General features: G+C 57.1%; 2 protein-coding genes across 4 annotated transcripts; both read right to left on the minus strand.

The window, feature by feature from the left end:
• Window positions 1–505: 505 nt before the first annotated feature.
• On the minus strand, window positions 506–13015 carry FBRS (fibrosin). The gene is made up of 18 exons (XM_045543323.1): window positions 11469–13015; window positions 11004–11183; window positions 10258–10293; window positions 10133–10162; window positions 9000–9048; window positions 8608–8908; window positions 6907–7208; window positions 6497–6702; window positions 6337–6381; window positions 5998–6093; window positions 5695–5763; window positions 4858–4887; window positions 4408–4479; window positions 4002–4119; window positions 3816–3896; window positions 2784–2867; window positions 2436–2643; window positions 506–2336 (listed from the first exon to the last, which is right to left on the minus strand). Exons 1-18 carry the CDS (start codon window positions 11919–11921, stop codon window positions 1751–1753), a joined length of 2946 nt encoding a protein of 981 aa, XP_045399279.1. The 5' UTR covers window positions 11922–13015; the 3' UTR covers window positions 506–1750.
• Window positions 13016–15192: 2177 nt separating this feature from the next.
• PRR14 (proline rich 14) lies at window positions 15193–20456 on the minus strand. 3 transcript variants are annotated; one of them, XM_045543326.1, is made up of 12 exons: window positions 20334–20456; window positions 19523–19595; window positions 19231–19399; window positions 18512–18627; window positions 18250–18439; window positions 17926–17969; window positions 17618–17727; window positions 16727–17312; window positions 16520–16589; window positions 16352–16443; window positions 15673–15744; window positions 15193–15581 (listed from the first exon to the last, which is right to left on the minus strand). In XM_045543326.1, exons 2-12 carry the CDS (start codon window positions 19543–19545, stop codon window positions 15302–15304), a joined length of 1752 nt encoding a protein of 583 aa, XP_045399282.1. In that variant the 5' UTR covers window positions 19546–19595; window positions 20334–20456; the 3' UTR covers window positions 15193–15301. The 3 variants fall into 3 exon arrangements, with proteins under 3 accessions (XP_045399282.1, XP_045399283.1, XP_045399281.1); XM_045543327.1 differs by lacking the exon at window positions 19523–19595 and having other exon boundaries at window positions 20334–20447; XM_045543325.1 differs by lacking the exon at window positions 20334–20456 and having other exon boundaries at window positions 19523–20276.
• Between the last annotated feature and the right edge of the window lie 933 nt (window positions 20457–21389).

Consider the following 21389-nt stretch of genomic DNA (forward strand, 5'->3'; position numbering starts at 1 on the left):
GGTCCCACTCTACTATGTATTTCTGTGTGTTTGGATTGATTTATAGTGACCATGTATTAACCAAAACCAATACATTTTTAAAACTTATACTTTCTAACATAACTATGAATGGACATATGTGTAGATAAACCGATAGAAAGGAACCTGAAGAACATATGTCAAATGATCGAGAGTGGTTATCTCCAGGGAAGGGTATGGGGTTTGGGAAGGCTGGCAGGTGAAGGGGAAATTTAATGTTTTGCTCAGTGTCTTTCTGTATTATTTGAACCTTATAGAATATGTATTCCTGGGTTGTACAAAAATAACGTGAAAAACTTCAGTGCCCAACACTCTAACCCAGCCATCCAGAAGTAGCAGAACCACTCTCCCAAAAGGGAAGGAGGAAAAAACTTTCATCAGGACGAGGACAGTGTTGTCCTCGCCCTACCCCTACCCCAGGACCCAGCCCAGCCCACCCTACCCCAGGCCTCCCCACCCCACACACACTGAAAGAGGAGCCGGGGGCCTCATTGTAACACTCGTTTTTATATAAATATCCGCAAGTCATGTTACAGAATAAGCCCCACCAGGGAAAAACGTCAGCGTACGGTTTTGCTACACTGACCCTGCCTTCCAGACTGGGCCCCAGCCTAGAGGCGCCTGTTGCTTTGGGAAGGCTGGGGCTGCTGCCGTGAGGCTGCTGGAGAAGCTGCCTGTGTCGCCCAGCCCTGGGCCGACCCCCTTCTTTGGTGTGTGGTACTTGGTGACCTTCTCTGGCCCCCCTTAGCCCAGGGCAGGGTTTTAGAGAACAGGGTTCAGGGGAGCAGGGCCCAGGAGTCCTGGGGGCACTTGGAAATGGGGCGAGGGGGATTGAGCCATTAAGAGGTGGTGGAGCCTGAGGCTTAGAGGTTGAGCCTTTTGGGGGTGGGAGCACACAGAGTTAACAGGACCAAATGCGGGGAACCTGGGCTGTCAGCCAAGCAGGAAGTATTTGCCTTTCTCTTCAGCCTAGGTCCCTAGGTCCCTTCCCCTGTTGGTCTACCTCCTACTGGACCCCACATTCCCAGGGAGAAGCCCTGGGTTCCTGCCTGACCCCTCCCAGCTCTTCCCCTGCAATCCCCCCCTTCCCCCACAGAGAGGCCAGAGGCTAGAACACAGCACCAGTCTGAGGATTTAATTAACCAGGAAGGGGACTGTTGGGAGGGGCACCCTTGTAAAAATGTACAAAAGGTCTCGGGGGCTATATGGAAGGGGTGATAAATATGTACATGGAACCCCCCTTCCTTTAGCCCCTCCCTCCCCAGCCCTAGGAGGGCATGAGGACTTGGGTGGTAGGTGACGAGGAGGGAGCACTTTGGCCTCTGGCTTACTGAGCCCTTGGGGAGGCAGGCCAAGGGCCTCGAGGCCCTCAGAGGGCGTGACAGTGCACCTCAGGAGATCATGGGCTATGACCTCTGAAATGACCCCCCCACTCGTGTAAACACACATACACACACACACACACACCTCTCCCTCCCTCCCTCTCCCTCTCCCTCTCCCTCTCTCTCTCTCTCTCTCTCAAGGTTTGTGACCTCTGCTCTACCAGTGACCCCAGGGTCCATGTGATGCTTATCTTGTGGGGGTTGGGGCTTCTGCTCCCAGGTTCCATGACCTCAGAGGTGGCTGGTGAGGTTATGACCTTTGCCCTCCAGCCCTGGCTTAAAACCTCAGCCCTAGGACCTTGTCAAAAGGAAAGGGGAGGTGGAGCTTTGCCCCTGCCCCTCCCCTTCCCTCACCTGTCAGCCCGAGCTGGGCCAGGGGCCCTAGGTGGGGAACTGGGCCTGGGGGCCGGCACAAGCGGAGGTGGTGCCCCCAACAGGGCTCCTGGTGGGGTCTTGCTGAGCAGGTGAGGGGTTCCCGGGGCCCCGGCGGGTGGCGGCGGAGGAGCCAAGCGGCTGTACAGCAGGGGATGAGCAGGCTCTAGACCATAGAGGCGGGCAGCAGCCACGGCACCTGGTCCAGTAAGCTCCTCACCTGCCTCATAGAAGCGAGGTGGCCTTGCAAGGCGTGGGGGCCCTGCCAACCAGGTTGGCTCCAGGAAGCCAGCACAGCGCTCTGGTGGACTAGGGCCCAGAAAGGGGGGTGGCCGGGGCCTCTCAAACAGCAGGTGAAGGCCCTGAGGGCCGGTGGCTGCTGCTGCGGCGGCGGCGGCAGCAGCGGCGGCGGCCGCGGCGGCGGCGGCAGCGGCAGCAGCCTCCTCCTTTCGCTCTTCCTTCACCCGCACGGATTCCTTGGCCGGCCTGGCCCCCTCCTCGCCAGCCCGGGCCTTGGGAGTAGCAGGAGAAACTCGGAGCTGGGGCCGGGAGAAGGGGAGGTCCCTGGGGGCGGGGTGGGGGGACAGAGAGAGAAGGCAGTCCGGTGGCGTGGCAGCAGAGGCTGAGGGGCGCGCAGGGCTGGGCGGGGACGGGCGGGCATACCTGTCTTTCTCCTCCTTGGTGATAGAGGGCTCCCTCCGCTCCACAGGCCGCTCCTTGTCTGAGCCTGGTGTCCGGGCGGCCTCAGGGGGCCGGACCCAGGCAGGAAAGGCCAGAGGACTGCGGTGCAGGCGGCCCCATGGGTCTTGGGGGGAGGCGAAGGCTGGTGGAGCCCCTGGACTTTCTTTCTGGGCAAAGACGGCGCCGGTGTCTGGGCAGAGGATAAAGTAGAAAGTGACAGGGGCCAGAAGAGGGGGCCCCTTCAGCCATCCTCCCAGGCCCCTGCCTGAGCACATTACTGGACTCCTGCAGCTCCCCAGCCCACCCCACCCTACCCAACCCTGCACTCACTGAATGTGGGGCTGCCCAGGCCTCCAAAGGCCCCGTTGGAGAGGGCAGCCAAGGAGGCGAAGCTTGTGGGACGCCCAAAGGGATCTGTGGGAGAAAAAGGGGATGGTCAGAGACTGGACAGCCAGCTCCAAGCAGGCATGAGGACCCAGCAGGGAAGAGGCAGAGCCGCAAGCAGGCCTGGAACCCCTGGCTGCATGGTCTCAACAACCATGTGCTGAGCATTTCCTCGGGCCAGGCAAGGCACTGGGCTTTGACATGCACCCTGTAGTTTAACCTCACAACACACCCCATGAGGCAGATAGGATCATTCCAGCTTAAAGATGATGAAACAGGCTCAGAGAGGTAAAATGACTTGCCGCGGTCATCTAGCCAGTGAGTGGTACCATGAACCCAGGGCCTCTCTGACACCAGAGGTCGAGCTCTTACCCTCCACTCCCCAACACAGCTGCTTAGACCCGCCTTAGCAGATCTCAGCTCTGCAGCAAGCCACTTGCCTCAAGACCTCTGCTGGTTTCCCCCCATTTGACGTGCAGAGCTCTTGCCAGCCTGACCCTAACTTCATGCCTGTGTCACAAAGCCAGTCAGAACAGGGAACCTCACAATTTCCCCAGCCAGGAACACCTTTCTCTATGTCATCAGGCTCAACTCCTTGTCCACCCAAACCCGGGCTAACTCTCCCCAAGAGGCCTGCTGAGATCCCTAAGAGTCAGTGCCCACGCCCTCTCCGTGTCCTGCACTGCCTCCCGCGCCCCCTCTCCCAGATGGCACACTACCCCCTACCACTGGCCACTTCAGAGACAGGGTCTGAGCTGGCAGAGACTGGAAATTACCCTGTCTTTCCCTACTCATTTTACAGATGAGGAAATCAAGGCTCAGAGGGGGGTACAGTAACTCGCCCAAGGTCACAAAGCAAGTGGAACCAGGTCTACCCCCATTCCAGCTGCCTGTCAGGTCTGATTTCCATCCCCAGCTTGAGAATCCCTGGAAGTCAGGGACAAGGCCTGGGTTGCCCAACATGCCCTTGGCTCTTACCAATGTGGGTGCTGGGGCTCAGGAAGGGTCCGTGGGCCCCGGGAGCTGCCGTGAAAGGATTGGCTGCAGCATGGACGGCACCTGGGGCAGAGAGGTGGGAGATTCTGATGAGGCTAAGTGGGCGCAAGGTGGGCCTTGGGCTACAGACGGGGAACCTCAGGCCCCGAGAGGGCTGGCCAGACTCACCAGTCGCAGTGAAGAGGGAGGCCGGGTGGGAGAGCTCCTGCCCAGGGGGCAGGGCCCCATAGGGCCCCGGAAGGCAGGGCAGGAGGTCGTTCCGAAAGTCAAGCTTGTGGGAGTCACCCTGCGTAGGACACAGGGAGAGGGGCAGTGAGTGAAGAGCCAGGTCTGGTCTAGCTCTTGCTCTCCCACTCTTAGATCCCCTCCAAGGGCTGGCAGGCACCAAGATGGGGCTTGGATACCTATCCTCTGCCTCTCTCAGAGCTTTCGCTGACCACCCCCAAATTAACCAGAGAACTAAGTGCCCAGCAGTGACAGGGGACAGGAGAGAATGTTTCTGGCCAAGCTTCCACTGAGCTCAGGCCACCTCTGACTCTCAGACCCACTCTCCCCAGCCCTCCAGCCCCAGTACCTTCATCTTTTCCTGGTGTCTCAGGATCATGTAAGCCACGCGCACGTGCATGGCACACCACTTCCCTGGTTTCTGCCGCCCCAGAAGGATGACCAAAGGGAAAGGGAAGGAAAGAATGTTCTCTCATCACCCACTCCAGGCCTGGCCCTGGGCCCAGCCTTGCCACACAACATCCCCATCCATCACCCCTACAACTGAGGGATGACTAGGTTCATTTTATAACCTAGGAAACTGAGGCTCAGAGAGATAAATTGTCTTGCCCAAGGTCCCATGGCCAGTTACGTCCGAGCCCAGATCTGTTACTTGAAATCCCTTCACTTTTTGCTATCCCACATCTGGTTGCCTCCATATACTGAGCTTCTCACTTGTTCCCAAGCAAGATCCCCCTCAGCCAAACACCCTGACACCAGCCCCCAGCCTCATGCAGCCTGAGGTCCTCACCCAACTCACCCTCAAAGGTGGCCGGAAATGGTCGGGGATCTGGGGATGGCAAAGGAGAGATTGGAGGCGACTCAGACCTGGTAACTGAGCTGGGTGCCAGATCTCCATAGCGTCCACTCACCCACCAAACTCCTCCCTGAGACCGTGTAGCTCCTTTAAACCTTTCCTGCTTGGGTCTAAACTCCTTTCCCCATTTCTCCCACTCCAGGTAACTCTCCTCCAGCATAAGGTTTCTGAGCCAGGCCCCAGGGAGGAGCCCTGCTTAGACAGCTGGGAGATGGGTGAGTGGGCAGGCAGGACAGGTTTCTCAACTAGAAAAGCTATCCTATTAACAGCTTTGTAATTCAGGGGTCTGTTTATGATGTCTTTAGGGGAAAAAAATGCCTTTTTAGGGAGTTAGAAAACCTCTGGTCTAGTCTCTCCTTTAGGAAACACGTCCTGTGCTTTTCACAATGTTCCCAGAGCCCTGGGGTCTAAGGCTGCTCCATGTGCCAAGCGGGAGGGAAGGCCCTGGCTCCCCAGCCACTTCACAAAGGGGCAGCTTATCTTTCATTGTTTTATGAACAGGGCTTCCTGGTATGATGTCATTTATTAAAAAAGGGTTCTGTGACTCAAAAAATTTGAAAACCCCTAGAGAGACCAGTGTCCTAAATAATCTTATTCCTGGGACAATCTCACAAAACTCCTCCTATTCCTCATGACTGGGAAATGCTGTTATTCACAGACATTCCCTCTCATTAGACACCCAGAAACAACCCTGACCATGTATTAAAGGGAGAAGTCAGTAGTTCACTCTCCCACAACATACCTTCCAGCTCCCCCAGGACCTGTCCTGGCCCCCCTCACCTGTGTCCCCTTCTGGGGGAGCCCGCTTGGCACTGGCCCCAGTCGTGGTGGCAGCTCAGGGTTCGTGCTCTGGGAAAGGGGAGTGGAGGGGTCAGACAGGAGAGCGGGCACCAAGCATAAAAGGGGCCCAGAGCCAAGCTAGGGATGGGACAGGGGAGGGAGCATGGCTTTAGAGAAACCTGGGTCCAGAAGAGGAGGACAGGAGGATGGGCATGGTTTGAGGAACGGGAAGAAGGTATGTGAATCTGGGGTGTCTGGGTTTGTAAAGGGGAAGAGGTGGTGGTGTCTGGATTGGGAGCTCACCTTGGGCTGGAAGGCTCCCTGCAGGGAGCCAAAGGAGACAGCCGGCGGGAGGCCCGGAGGTAGCCCAGGCACTGCGGGAGGGAAGGCCGTGTACGGCTGTGGAGAGAAGGGGACTAGTCCAAGCAGGGGGTGGAGGTGCAGCCCAAGTCTGGTCTGCCCATCAGTCCTCTGGCCGCCACCCTAAACCCTCCCAGGGAGCGCTCCCAGGCTCAAGGCTCTTGCTTTTGAAGCTACAGACTGGACCCCAGTGGTCAGGGCCACAGCACTGAGGCATCCACGCCCACACCACACACCCTCCCCAACACACACACACACTCACTCACTCACTCACTCACTCACATTATGTCGGAAAAGGCCTTCCATCTTTCCTGGATATTTCTCAAACTAGGGAAGAGAAGGGAAGAGTGAGCTGCCAGCCAGGGACCCAGGGCCTTCCCCTGGAAGCCACACCCTCCCCCCAGGCCTCTGAGCCTCAGCCCCAGCCCAATGAGGAGCTCACCATGTGGGGGCCGTGGGGTGGCAGCAGGCCCGGGGGGTAAGGGGTGAAGTGCTGGTGGGTGTGCTGGTGGGTGTGCTGGTGCTGGTGGTTGTGCTGGTGGAACTGGAAGGCCAGGGGCCGGGCCGAGCCCCCTGCCCCCACCACCTCAGGGCCACCCGGGGCATTCAGGTAGCGAGAGTTCAGGTCCTGGCCGATCAGGTCCTGCTCTGTGAGAGGGGAGGGGGAGAAGGCTTTAATGTCTGTTGTGGCCATATCAGCCTTCTTGGGCCCAGGTGACTGGCCTTCCCTCTGGCCTTGAGCCACTCCCTCCTCAAGCCCTGCTGTCTGCTGAGGCCCAGATGCCCCAAAGCTAACTGGGCCCCAGCCCGGGGCTATGGCCCCCCACCGCCCGGCCAGGACCCCAAACTCACCAGAAAGGGCGTTAGCGGCTGAGGCCCCAGGGTGCCCTGGCACCTGCAGCAGGGGTGGGGGTGGGGGCAGGGTGGGGCCAGGGGAGAACAAGGAAGGGTGGTGGGGTGGTGGGGGGGGCCGCAGCCCGGGAGGGGGAAAGCCGTGGGTGGACAAAGGCAGGGGCAGTGAGGGCGTCGGGGGCCGGTGGGTGAGCTGCGCGGACGAGGAGGAGGCAGATGAGGAGGAGGAGGACGAAGAGGATGATGAGGGGGGAGGCTGAGCCACGGGAGGGGCCGGGGCCTTGGGGGGCGGCCGTGAAGAGCTGGGGAGAGAAGTGGGGAGATGAGTGAGGGGGTTGGGAGGTGCCAGCTCTGACGGGAGGGGGTCAGAAGCCTGGGTGATACCGTGACTCTGGTTCTTCAACAGGGGAAGTGGCAGAATCCAGCTCCCAGGACCCTCCCCCCAGGGAGCCCATCCTCAGACTGAGGTGCCCCCCACACCCAGCGGACCCCTCTTCTCCCTCTCTAGGTCTCTGCTTCCAAACAGCCACCTCGGCAGTGTCCGGCCATGTGACTTTCCCTTTCTGACTCAACCACAGCACAAAACAGATCATTCATTTTGACGCTTAATTATAACAGGCCACCTGGGTTCCCCCACTAAGACAGTGGAAGCAGCACCACCCTGGCCTGGCCTGGCCTGGCCTGGGAGTCAGGAGACCTGAATTCTAGGCCCATCTTGCCATTAATGCCCTGGGTGACCTTGAGCAAGTCACTGCCCCCTCTGAGCCTTAGTTTTCTCAATAATAATAACAATGATAATGATGATAACAATAAAAATAGCATCAATGACGATAGTGTCAGTAATTCTTACCCTTTGGTGAGCACTTACTGTAGGCTAAGTGCTGGCGCCTGCTTTATATGCTAATGCAAGTCTCCGACATTTCATGCCACCCTCCCCACTGCTGTCCCAGCAGTGTAACCGTCTGCACTGTACTGTACCTGTCCCCTTCTTTCTGTTACTTAACTCAGTTTTTTCTTTATTTACCTAGTCTCGCCCTAAACAATATGTGAAATCAAGGAGTTGAGGTACTGGTCATATTTCTTGAAAGCACACAAAAGCTAACTCATGACTGTATTAAAAAGTTTACTCACATAAGACTTGAAATCATCCCATGTACCACTAATAACGAGTGCACACACTTTGGGAAACACTGCATTCACTCAGTTAATCCTCACAACAGCTTTAGGTTGAAGGTACTATTATTAGTTCGTTTCGCAGAAAGAGGAAATAAAGGCTCAGAGGGGTTAAGTGACTTGTCAAAAATCACACAGCCAGTAAACAGCAGAGCAGAAATTTGAATGAGGGTCTGACTGACACCAAAGCCAGCACTCTCAATCATCATGTCAGCATTTCCCAAAGTATGTTCCAAAGAACACTATGCCTAGCAGATGTGCCTTACAAAGAGTTCTTACCAGTAAATAAAATTGGGAAATGGCACAAACTGGATTTCCCTGTATGTGAATGTACAAAGGGCTCAGATAAGTCCTGCAGTAATCTTGTTAAATTTGTTTCACCCAATGTCTCTCAAACTTTTCAGCCTCAGAATCCTTTTTCAAGACACACCCTACAGGTGCCATCCTATGTCCCCATCACAGAACGCAGGGGTTGGCACCAAAATGACCAGCCCCTTCCACACCAGATCAAACCCCCGGACCGCTCACCTGCCAGTGCTGAGGTCCAGGCTGCTGCCATAGGGAGAAGTGCGGAGGCCGAAGGGCGAGACCCGAAGCTGCAGCTGGGGCTGGGGTGGGGGTGGCAGACTGGGGGTGGCCGGCAGGGGTGCAGGGGGTGAGACAGGAGGCCGAGGGGCCGGTGGAGGTGGTGGTTCCTTTGGGGGGAAAGGCACTAGCAGCGGGTCGGGCCCCGGGGGCTGTTCCTGGCTCCGCTCCAGGCCCGACACTTTAGGGACCACGGAGAGTTTTGCTTCACAGTTCCCATTGAAGGCGCCATGGGGGCCCGAGGCTGTGAGGGCAGGATGGCAGACATGCTCAGTTGAGGCCCATGCTCACCCAATTTCCCTCCCTTGCCTCCAACCACAGCCCTTAGGACCAACCTTTGCTGGTTGAGACAGTAAAAGATGGGTCGAGGTCATCATCGGAGACCTGGGGAAGAAGGGTAGGGATAGAGTTAGGCTGTGGTCAGAACAGGCCTCCATCCAGGAAGGCCAATGGCCTCTGGAGCCTGCTAGGAACTGGTGGCAGTGGCAAATCTGTTCCATCAGTTTAGCTGAGATCCCTCAGAGACTCTGGGCTCTAGGTGCCCTAAGCTTGGAGAAAGGAGTGGAGCAGCTGAGCCCAAGAATCTGATAGGCCAGAAGACTGAGTTGAGGCAGCACTGAAGTAGCAGAGAAGCAGGCAAATCGAAACAGAAATGTCAGACATCACTGCCTGCTGGCCCACGGGTCTGCCTGGTCTACAGATTTGTTCGGTCCAAGCATTAGCAAAACTTTTTAAACTAACTGCGGATAGTTAGAAATCCAGAAATTCCTCGTTAAAACCCAGACTTGCAGGTTCTCTCGAGAATGGGCTCCCATTCCCATGGCAACAATCAACTAGAACTGGATAGCTAGATGAACAAGAACGCTCTAGTTCACCAAAGTCTCTGTCCAGCCAACTTTCAAAATAGAAGCAAGACGCACATCAAGGAGTGCAAATTTAGTTACTTACAGGGGCCAAGTGGGTAGAGCGTTAACTGCTACAACATATTATCTCAAAACAAGTCAAAGGGCCCAGGTAAGAAACTGAAACGCACCTGTGTGGGACAAGCTCTTACAACGACTAACTACAATGGTCTGGCGTCCTCACTGCCATCACCACGGTCTCTGCTCAGACTCTAACCTACGAGACCTTCGCTGTAAGAACAGACTAACGGCTGGCAGAGTTCCACAGCCACTCTAGATTTTTGTGAAGAACCAATGGTAGCTCCAAGGGCTTTGGAAAGGATGGCACAAAAAGACGTGGACCTTTCTTTCATTCTTTGGTCAGCCAGCCTTAGTCATCGGGAAAAAAAAAAAAAAGAAACCATTTACCCTCCCAATGCCCTCCCTTCTCAAAAACCTAATCCTGGCTCAACCTAACCCATGTTCCCCACTCAAGGGGAGGCTGTCTGCTGCGCACAGAAAGTATTTAAGCTGCAGTCCCTTTTACAAGTGGTGGCACTGCCCACCCAAGTTCTAGCCCCACTCACCCTCTCGTCCAGATCACTTTCCGTGTCACACTGGGGAGAAGGAAAGACAGAGGTGTCACAAGAGGGAACAGGAGTGGGACCCAAGGTGGAAAGGGGAGGGGCCAGTGCAGGTGGATAGCACTTACTATGTATCCAGCTTCCAGAGAGTGACGGGAGGAGGCCTGAGAAAGACCAGAGTCCAGAGGTAAGGGAGGTGGATAAAGTCTCAACTTCCAGCAAGGCCCTCAAGGTCCCTCATGATTTACTCACACGCCTTTTCCAGCTGCTTCTCACTACTGCCCACCCCCGTTCCCAAAGTTCTTGTCCTTCCCTAAATACACCAGGTTCTCATCTTTGTGCTTTTCCCGCATTTCTCCTCTTCGCAAACTTCTGACTGTACTTCAGGGCCTGACTAAGACATCCCGGGGGGCTTTCCCTAACCACAGCCCTCCTCCCATCCCCCAGGCAGAGTGAGTGGCTTCCTCCTGTGGGTTTCTAAAGCATCTCTCCCAGACCTTTGCTTTCTTCTGTTTCTCAAGTTAAGGTCTAGGTGTGCGTTTGTTGACTACTTCTTTCCTGCTACACTGCCATCATCTGGAAGGAAGGGCATGGACCACATCTAATGTATTTGTGATTCAAATAAGTCCTTTTGATGTATCTCTAAATTATCAACATGTTTGAAGGAGACACAGTACCAGGCAAAAGCAGGTGAGTCTGACTGTAGCCAAGTCTTTGTGAAACCTGGATAGAAGTGGGGGCTCAAATTTGCTCTGCCTTCCTTTTTGCCCTTAGAGACCAGGGTCACTGTTTACAGGGCGCAGTGGCATTACTGATTCTGTAAGTACTTTCTGCCTGAACAGTGGTAAAGGATGGAGATCTGGAATAAGCTCACCTCTTTCCTTCTCCGCTTATTGGGCCATTTTCGGGCCCGATCCCCAGGGGGCCGGCCAGGCTCCCGATCAGAGCTGTCCCCTGGCTCCCCAGTGGCCCCACTGGAGCCCCCCCTCTTCCGTTTCCCAGAATGCTTCAGCCGATGTTCCAGTCGCTCTGGGGGCTGAAGAGACGCATCCTTCTGTGGAGGAGGAGTGGGGCTGAAGTGGATGGAAAAAGGAAAGCTCCCGACCTCTCTGGGGGTGACCAGGCTACCAAAGTACCTTCAGGCTGGGTAGCCTAGTTGGTCCCTGGAGACTAGCTCTACCTCCTCCCACCCAGGGTGGAGCAGAGGCCTGGCCAGAGGAGCCGGTTGCTCTGGTTTGGGGTGCCAGCATTCCCCCTCAACTCCACCCACTCTAGGCACTATACGCTTCTCTCTGCCCCTCTGAAATTCCCAAAGGCCCCCAGCCCCGTCAGGCCCCACCTGCAAGGCTTCGAGGCTGGCGAAGCTAGCGATGGCGAAGCCATCGATCAAGTCCTCCTCTTCTTCCTCTTCCTCAGGCTCCTCCTCGGCTTCCCCGTCGTCTGCACCCCCCTCCTCCTCCTCCTCTTCTTCCTCCCCGCGGCTGCCCGAGCCGGCAGGCCGCTTCCGAGCTCGGGGTCGCGGGGGACGAGGCCTGGGACGAGGTCGCCGCCGTCTCGGGCCCCCAGGCCGTTCACCAGACGAAGCTGACGACCAAGGCCTGGCGGGCGGCGGCGGTGACGACGAGGACGAGGAGCCGCGCGGGGCGGCCAACAGGGCCCGGGGCGCGTCGCCGCCTGGACCTCGGCGGCGTCGCTGCTCCCGGTCTCGGTCTCGGCGCGAGCAGCGCCGCCGCCGCCGCTCCCCGTCAGCTGCCCAGCCCGGGCCCGGGGCCGCGGCCGCTGCCGTCTCCATGGAGACCGCCCTCAGCGCCGCATCCGGAGGCTGCGGGGCCCGAAGCGGCCTGTCCGCAGGCCCGGGGTCGCAGGCGCGGCGCTGACGGCTGCACAGGGACGAGAGGGCCACGGCTTCCCCTTTAAAGCAGGATCTGCTGGCCCCGAGCTTGCCCCAAGGCCAAGGCCCGGGGAGCCGGCGCCGCCCCCGGGTCGACAAGCCCGAGGGGCCCCCCCTTGGGCCCGACGCGGCCGCGACGGCGAAAGCGGGGCGGCCGTCGCTTTAAAGCAAGGCCTCAAGTTGTCCAGCCCCCGGCCCCTTTAAGACGATATGACGGTGTCCGGCGGCTTAGTGCGGTGGCCGCCCCCTGCCAGGGGTCGAGACAAGTCTCCCCGAGGAAGAGGAAGGGCCACCCCTTTAAAAGGGACCGAAAGCTCGCCCCGAAACGCAGACCTCCCCTTTAAAAGTGTCTCAAGTCCTCCGGCTAAAAGAGACCACCCCTTTAAGGAGTACAGGATCCTTCAAACAGCAGGCCGTCCCTTTAAGGGCTTGGGAGTTAGTTTCTAGTCCTCCACAAGCTGCCACTTCCCCTTTAAGCAGAATTTAAAGGCCTTCTTGCGGGGGAGGGGTAGGAGATGAGAAACCTCACTCGCCCCAATTCTCTCAACAGCACAGTTCTCAATTTGGCAGCTTCTGTTCAGCCGCTTCCCCTTTAAGGCTGGCGTTGGAGTCCACCGAATTCAGTGGCCACCCCTTTAAGGAGATTTAAAGGGGCCTCTTCCAGGCCCAGGTCTTCCAGCCTCCGCCTCCGGTCGCCATGAAAGGCGGGGGGGGGGGCGGGGCCGTGGGGGCCAGCCCTCCAAAGCCCCGGATGTGAGGCAACGGTGACGGGTAGAGCTTCTCTGTCCGCCGACATAAAAGTCTCTTCCTTCTTTCCTCCGTCTCTGTCTGACTTGTGTCTTGGGGGATCCGGAACGGCTGTTGGGCAGCTGGGCAACTCCAACGTACACTCCTGTTGTCTCCTTTGGAGTCTTGGGCCTCTTCTCCGCCAGGACTTCCCTGCCCCTCCTCCTTCTTCCTCCTCAGCCTACGCCTCCTTCCTCTCTCTGCCTCCTCCCGACTCTCCGCCCCCTTCCCTTGCCCCCCCCCACGCCCCAGACTCAGTCGTGGATAGGTTGAGAAGTAGACGTCAAAGCGAAGGGCGGAGTCAAACTCAGGGGAGTGCGTAATATGTAACCGCCCTCAAATCTTGGATTGGGTTGCGTCAGATTAGCTCCGCCCTTCCTCAAGTCTTGTGACTCGACTGGTTAGAAGTAGGTGTTTGGGGCGGTCCCCCACATAACCACGCCCCTTCCTGCTAGTCGTTTATTGGTCCGCCATCTGATGGCGTCGAGGCGAAGAATTGGGATGTGGTGCTGCTCGAGGCTTGGAGGGCCGGTTGGCCGCTGGGCGGCGCGCGGCTGCGCCTTGGACAACCAGTTACGCCATCTCTCCTGCCGCTTGGCGTAGTGCACGGGCCTGCCGGCGCCTCGCGCATGCGTGTGGTGATGCTACCGTCCGGCTGCTTGCGCGGTGGGTAGCTTCGCGGTGCGTGGTGGCCCGAGGACGCCGCGTGCTTTGCTAGTGCCGGACGCGGGAGAAGGAAACCGCGTACGTTAGTGCTCGGTTCAATGTGAGGGTGTTGGCCTGCACTAACAATTAAAAAACACCTTGCACTCGTAAGCCGAGCGCTTTCTCACTATGGGCAATAATGATTCTATGAGGTAGATACTGCTATTAGCAGTGGTCCCCAACCTTTTTGGCACCAGGGACAATTTTTCCACGGGGGGCAGGGGCCGGGGAACCGGTTTGGGATGATTCAATCGCGTTACATTTATTGTGCGGTCAAACCGCTCTGCTAATGAGAATCTGTGTTTGCAGCCGCTCCCCAGCGCTAGCATCACCGCCTCGGCTCCACACAGATCATCCGGCATTAGAGTCTCATAAGAAGCGCGCAGCCTGGATCCCTCCATGCGCCATTTGCAGTAGGGTTGGCGCTCCTAGGGGAATCTAATGCTGCCACTGATCTGACAGGGGGCGGAGCTCAGGCCTCAGGCGGTGATTAGAGCCATGGGGAGCCGTTGTAAATACAGATGAAGCCGCAATTTTGCCCGCTGCTCACCTCCTGCTGTGCGGCTGCGTTCCTAACAGGCCAGGACCTGTACCAGTCCACAGCCTAGGGGTTGGGGACTGCAGGCTATTAGCCCCATTTTACAGAGAGGGAGGGCAATTGATGCACAAATGGGTTGTTAGTTTCCCAGCTAGGATTTGGATTAGAGAAACCTAGCTCCAAAGTCTGCTCTAGCCACTGCTCTTGCTGCCTCTAAATTATTAAAGATGGGTCCCTTGGCCGGGCGTGGTGGCTCATGCCTGTAATCCTAGCACTCTGGGAAGCCGAGGCAGGTGGATCGTTTGAGCTCAGGAGTTCCAGACCAGCCTGAGCAAGAGTGAGACCCTGTCTCTATTAAAAATAGAAAGAAATTATATGGACAACTAAAAATATAGACACAAAAAATTAGCCTGGCATGGTGGTGCATGACTGTAGTCCCAGCTACTCGGGAGGCTGAGGCAGAAGGATTGCTTAAGCCTGGGAGTTTGAGGTTGCTGTGAGCTTGATGCCACAGCACTCTAGCCTGGGCAACAGAGCAAGACTCTGTCTCCAAAAAAAAAAAAAAAAGATGAGTCTCACTGCTAAATTTGACTGACTTAAAAAAAGAAAATATACCACTTCTGTCCTCATTGCCATTTTAATGCAAACAATACTCTGACGTGCTCACTTTGCTTTCTTATCTATAAAATGGCTATAATTCCCTTTCACAGGGATATGTGCAGGTTGAGTACCTGTGACAGGTTGTTGTAGGTACTCAGTTATGGCTGATTACTCTTAGCTCTTGAATCCAGGCAGCAGGTCCTGACTAGCATGCTAGGAGGAATTCAGGGTCATTTGGGTCAAGGTCTAGGTCCACTATAGGTCTAGGTCCACTATCAGTCTCCTTGATATAAGTGAATTGGGGTAACCCTGACCAAGGTTCAGGGTCAGAGTATCATCTGGAGCTGATTCAGACGTGTCCTTGCACACAGGAGAATTCTCCAATCAAGGGAGTATCTCCAATGACCATTCTACCCCTCCCTGTACCCAACTCCCCTCACCTGCATTGGCACCACCCCCATTTCCCAGTCCTTTGGGCCCCAACATAGAAACATCAGCCAGTACTGCCAACCAATCTCAAACTCAGCTACAGACAGAAAAGAATCAGAAACATATCGAAAACTTTACTAGAAATATAGAGGAAAAAAAATATAACTGCCTCAGAGGTTTCACCTCCCTTGAGGATGGATGGATAGACAGACAGATGGAGCTCCTAAGTCCGATGAGGCTGCTCCCCATCTACTTTTTCCTCCTCCAGGAGCAATGCATCTAGCTCCTCCAGCCGTTGCTGCAGCAGGGGTCCCACATCTGGGCTGGGGGCCAGGTTAGGAGTCAGGGTCCTGCCAGCTGCAGCCCGGACTGTGCGGGATGGCCGCCGGGATCGAGGATGGCTGCTGTCCCGAAATTCTACAGCCCGCCGGAGCTTCCTCGAGCTGGTGAAAATCAGAGTCCCATTTCGTTCCCGGGGTTCCTCAAAGATGGTCTCAAAGGTCCTGGACAAAGGAGGGAGAGGAGCTGGTTTACCTGCATGCTCCTTGGTTCCAGACTTCCCACTACCATTCTCAAAACTTTCAAATTTCTCACCTCCTGGTTGTGGGTGATTGGTAATTCTTGTTGGTGTAAATTTCTTCCAAGCTGAACTCCTTCTTGTTCAACCTAAGAGCAAAGAGGAGAAGCCATTGAGAACCCTTGGGCTAATGGGGCCTGAAAAAGGAATAGGTAAGGCTGGGCGCGGTGGCTCACGCCTGTAATCCCAGCACTCTGGGAGGCCAAGGTGGGAGGATCGCTCGAGGTTAGGCGTTCAAGACCATCCAGAGCAAGAGCGAAAAATAGAAAGAAATGATCTGGACAGCTAAAACTATGTATAGAAGAAAATTAGCCGGGCATAGTGACACATGCCTGTAGTCCCAGCTATTCGGGAGGCTGAGGCAGAAGGATTGCTTAAGCCCAGGAGTTTGAGGTTGCTGTGAGCTTGACGCCATGGCACTCTAGCCTGGGCAACAGAGTGAGACTCTGTCTCAACAACAAAAAAAAAAGGGATAGGTAAGGGCTGGTCTCTATTTCAGTTTCTGGGCCATGTCAGGGACAGGAGTTCTGCCTGAGGCAGACAGGCAATTCTAAGCACAAACCATGTCCACACTGAATTCAATCCTCTAGGCTGGACTGTGCTCCTTGAGAGGACACAAAGCTACACTTCAGGGGACATATTCGGCCCCCTACACCTGTTTAGCCAAGATACCTCCATGCCCACTGAGCCTCTCACCTGATTGGTCGGGGCAGCCCCATTGGTGTAAGGTTTAGCTGAGGACGGGCTGGTGTCCTGCGTATTCTGAATCGAGAGACCTTTCCCATGGTCTGCAAAAATGAGGCAGAGGGTGAGTGACATGGGCTCAGATCCCCACCTATTTCCTCCCCCCATCTGTAATCCTACCTTGGTCTCAGAGTCTGAAAGCACCTGGTCCTTCCCCTCGGTTGGCTCCTTCCCCTTGGTTGAGCCCAACCTGCCGAGAAGGTCAAGGCTCAGGGACAAACAAGATTCACAGCAATATCCCCATCTCCTGCCCACTGGATACTTGGGGAAGGAAGCTGGGCCCAGGCCATGGCCAGGGCTTCAAGGAGGATTTATTGAGAGCACTACCTGGGTTCAGCTGGTTCGGAGAAGGAGGAAGTGGATGCCGAGGGCAAGCAAGATGTGGCGAAAGAAGGGGAGGCTCCCACTCCTCCGAGAGGGAAGACCTCTTTCCGGAGACAGGGCCGAGGGGGCGGTGGGGCTCGGGACATTTCCCCACCACCCACAGTGTGCCGCCGTGGCCGTGGCCTTATTGGTTGGGGCGGAGCAGGTGGCCAGGTGCAGGTGCCTGGGCCAGGGGGCCCCAGATCAGGGCAGGAGTGGCTTCGGCCCAAAGAGGGCTTAGGGAATGCTGGGGTATTGTGGTCCTGAGCCCGCCACTGGCGGATAGGGGGCCGGGGGCTGACAGATGCAGGGCCCTCAGCAGCCCCAGACTGCTCAGCCTCTGAGATGGCGATCTTCAACTCCAGCTTCATGGGGGGTGATGGGGGCTGGGGCCGTGGGGCTTTATTGGGTGTGAGGAAGATGTCAGCAAAACTCTCCAGCTTGGAGCGGACGGAACGGAAGAGGGGGGCCAAACCCCAGGGACTGAGGCGGGGACGTAAAAGGCTGGACGGTGGTGGAGTGGACGGGGGCTCCAGAGCAGGATCTGGGGCTGAGGAAAGGAGAGGGTCACAGGTAGGCATCCTCAGCTGCAGGTGTCTAAGCCCCACCTCTGTGGCCTCAGCTCCTCCCCCAAACACTAAAATTTGTCCACAGAGGAATAAGGCTACCCCTAAATCACTAAGTCCTGCATTTAAGACATGAACCTCAAGCCTCTGAAGTCTGTACCCCATCTTCACACACCTAGCGCTGCTCTGAGTGGGGGTTAAGCCCCACCCCCACCTCTCCGTAGACACTTCCAAACTTAACTAGGATTTTCCAGAACCCCAAGTCTCATCCCTCTGCTTGAGTCCTTACCTGGTGGTAGGCCCTCTGGAGGGTCTGCAGGCAGGATGGATGGCTGGAACGGGGCTTCTAGGTCCCTGGATGGAGGTGTTGGCTGGTGAACCATCATCACAGGCTCAGCTCTGAGGTGAAAGGGCAAGGTAAAGGCTGGGGGAGCTTCCAGGTCCAGAGCCACCTGAGCCAGCACCTCCTGTCCCTTAAGGCTTCTGAATGTGCACAAGGAAGGATTGGATAGGTCAATCCTGATGCCCCTGGCTCTGGCTACCTGGCTGATGGCTGTTGCCTGGATACTGTGATAATCCCTTCTCCAGCCCTCTCACCTTTTCGCTCGGACGATGAAATTGGGGGTCTCACTGACGAAGCCCTGGATAAAAACAGGATTTTTGTATGGAGGCAGGGAAGCCTCCTTTGGCTTCTTTAGCCTCCCATACCCGGACTCTTTCAGTCCCCAGATATCTGCTTGGCTTTACAACAAAGACTTTTTTATATAGGCTTTGCTCAGGCAGTGGCTGCCACCTAAAATGCCATCCTCCTTACCCAGAGAGAAATCCACCCAAGACTTAGGCCTCCTACCCTTCTCCTATCCCCACTGGAGTGCCTGCCCCCAGCTGAACCCCTGACATCCTTAGTCTATGTTCCTATACCTCAGATGGGGGTCTGGGACTGGCAATGTCTTCCAGCATCACCACCAGGGTGGGCTGGGGGACCCGGTCCACCTTTTGTGAAGGGCCCTCCTCTGGGCCAGGGTTTGTCTTTGATCGCTGCCTCAGAGCAGAAGAGGGTCGGTGGATGCGGCTCAAGGGCTCTCGGCACAGATGCAGCGGGTCCAGCGGCCTAGAGAGGGAACAGGAAGATCAGAGGGGCTCAGCTATGTCCCCAGCTTGCCCGCTATGCTGCCATGCTCACCTGGCCTGCGAAGACCACGCAGCCTGCCGGGGTAGCGAGGCAGGTGGCTGGACCGAATCCTGATGGTAGCTGTGGTGCTGTGGGATGGAGGTCTCCTCTTGGGACACCAAAGGCACCTATGAGAAGAAGAGGTGTCAGGAGTAAGGTGATGGAATGTGGCTGGACTAGACAGGGTCTCCCTGTGCCTAACAGTGCCCTTAGCCACAAATGTGACAGAGATTATGGCTAGAATTCACTCATATCCCCAAAGAACGGGTGAGTTATCCTGAATTAAGGGCTAGATATTACAGAGTCCTGAGCTGCAGGGGTGGGACGTGAGTTATTAATCTTCTCACTTAGACTGTTTGGAAAAGTGAAAAAGACCTTGGGTGAGTCACTGCCTTATTTGGGGCCTCAGTTTTTCTTATCTGTGCAACGGAGTCAAAGACCTCTGCCTGCTGTCCAAGGATGTTGGGCTAGGAAGAAAGCAGAAAGGTTTCTCATACTTAAAAGTTGTAGGGATGTGGTTCCAGCCCGATTGGTGGTGGGGGATGGGCACTGGAGCCCCTGCCTAGGTTGGAGTGAGAGCCAGAGGTCTCTAGCATTAGGGAGGCTGCCTGAGGGATGGGCATGCAAATGAAGTGTCTGGACATCAGTTATCTTCGGTAGGGATCCGGTCCAACTGTGATACTCAGCAGGGGCGTGGGGGACAAGAGCCGCTCTCAGTTTAGGGGGCTCACCATGTGGGCAGCCATGACATCTTCCAGCACCACGGCCAGGACCCTCCGAGAGGCCTTTTCCAGGGCAGAAGGGGCCCCGAGGGGCTGCAGCCTCGGCCGTTTCGGGCTCCCGGCACCCCATAATGCTCGAGCCAGGGGCTGGCGGCACAGATGCGGCTGGCCAGGCGGGCTGGAGGGTGAAAGAAGCAGAGGACTGTCGCTTAAACCTGTCCTTGGCTCTGTAGTTTCCCGGTACGGCCGCCAGGATCCCAGTCTCCCAGGCTCAAGACAGGCGGGCGGGGTGCGCTCTCACCTGGAGTCCCCGGGCAAGTCCATGGGGTAAGCGGCGGCTCCTGGGGAGTCCCTGGGGGATCCCAGGCTGCGGCCTGGGATGGGGGGGGAGTGGGGGAGCGGGGTGTGAGGGCCGGCCCCTCCCCCAGGGCTCCGCCCTTCATGGTCCGTCCGCGGCTCCCGGTAGCCCACAGGCTCGAGCCCTGGGGCGCAGAAGGGCGCCCCCGGCCGGCCACCCGGAGCGGGTGTCCTCCCGCTGCCGCCGCCTGGATCAGCGGATCACTTGCGCCCTGCCTGGCACCTGCCGCGAGAACCTGGACAGCGGCGGCCTCAGTTCTCCCACGGCCCGAGCCTCCCGAGGCCTTTGTCCCTGCAGATTCCACGCCGGGATCCCGGTCCCGGGAGGCTCTGTTTCGGCTGGATCCCTCCCAGCGGGTGGCCAAGGACTCCAAAGCAATACTCCACACACCGACGATCCTCCCTCCCACCAGATCCCCTAGACTGGATCCCTGCAGAAAGACTCCTACAGCGCGGTTCCTCCAATTGGACGCCGTGCGAGCCTTCTCCCCCTGTGAGCTTCGGCTCGCCAAAGTTCCACTCAGACAGGGGCGGCCCGAGCTTGAGCATCACCGAACTCTGTTTAGATCCCTGGGGATCCACTGTCAAGCAGATACCCACTTCACTCCAATCCCGGGAGGTCCCGCCCACAGACGCCCCCTCCCTCCCCGGATCCCCGCCAAGCGTTCTCCCCCAGCCCGGGACCAGATGGTTCCAATGCTTCCTTCCCCGCCCTCTCTCCAGCCGCTCCGTGCCCTCCCCCGCGCGCCGCTCACCGCCGCCTCCCGCCGATCCCGGGTCTTGGGCAGCTCCCTCCTCCGGCTCCTTTAAAACCAGGCTTACTCAACACGGCCCAACCGCCGAGAGCCTTCTTCTCGGAGCCTCCGGGCACCGCCCAATCGCCGGTCCCCGTCTTCCGGGGTAGGGAGAAACTAAGTGAAGCTGTCTGGCGGCCATCACCCCTAGGGGCAAGAAGCCAAATTGGGCCGCGCCGCCATTATAATTGAGGGCAGATATCGTGGTCCTCGTTGAACCTTAGTGGAAGGGATGGCGTCATCTTTTGAGGGCCCGTCCGTGGCCAAATGCAATGCCAGGTTTCCTGAAATATTGAGGCAACCGTAATGAAGCTAGAGTGTCGCCACATTTTTTAAGGGCATCTTCCGGTTCTTTCGTTCTTAAGCCAATAAACGTCGACCGAGTGCTAACGATACGTGAAATTCCCAGTTTCCTAGAGTGGCCTCATTTGAAGCTGGTTCCGGCACCATCCTGGTTTCCTCAGCGGGGTTCCCAGGGCACAGTGTCCGAGTTTGGGAGGGGATGGCGGAGACCCTGAGTCCGAACACCTGCGGTTGAAGACTAAGGCTGGTGCGGCCTCCGGCTCCGTTGCTCACGCGGTGTCCTGGAGAGACTGGGCTGAGCCGAAGTGGGGAGGAGGCTGGAAGCGTGGAGCGTCACTTCCCTTGAGTATTGTATACTGCACTTCTCCCCGCAGCAGTGGGGTTGTCTGCGGGCCGCACAGAGGGTTCAGGGACATCATTGCAGGAGACCAATAACCCATCTTGGCTCGCTCCCCTCTTTGTGTTCCCGGCTCCCAGAGGCTACTCACTCATGAGGGGCCTGCCTGCTGGGGATCGTAAATAGTCCCGAGGAGTAAGGGATCAAGAGTGGGATCCCGCTGCTGGGAGAGGCTGCACCATGGAGCCTTTACCTGGAGCCGGGCTGTTGGTGGGGAGGGAGTGACATGTACTGGCTTCTTGCACTGTGAAGACGCCCTCACCGGCTTGCCAAAACCCGTGCCTACACTAACTCTCCTTCCCCAGGATTCCCTGGTC

This window comes from Lemur catta, chromosome 2, assembly GCF_020740605.2.
Source record: "Lemur catta isolate mLemCat1 chromosome 2, mLemCat1.pri, whole genome shotgun sequence".
Lineage (NCBI taxonomy): Eukaryota > Metazoa > Chordata > Mammalia > Primates > Lemuridae > Lemur > Lemur catta.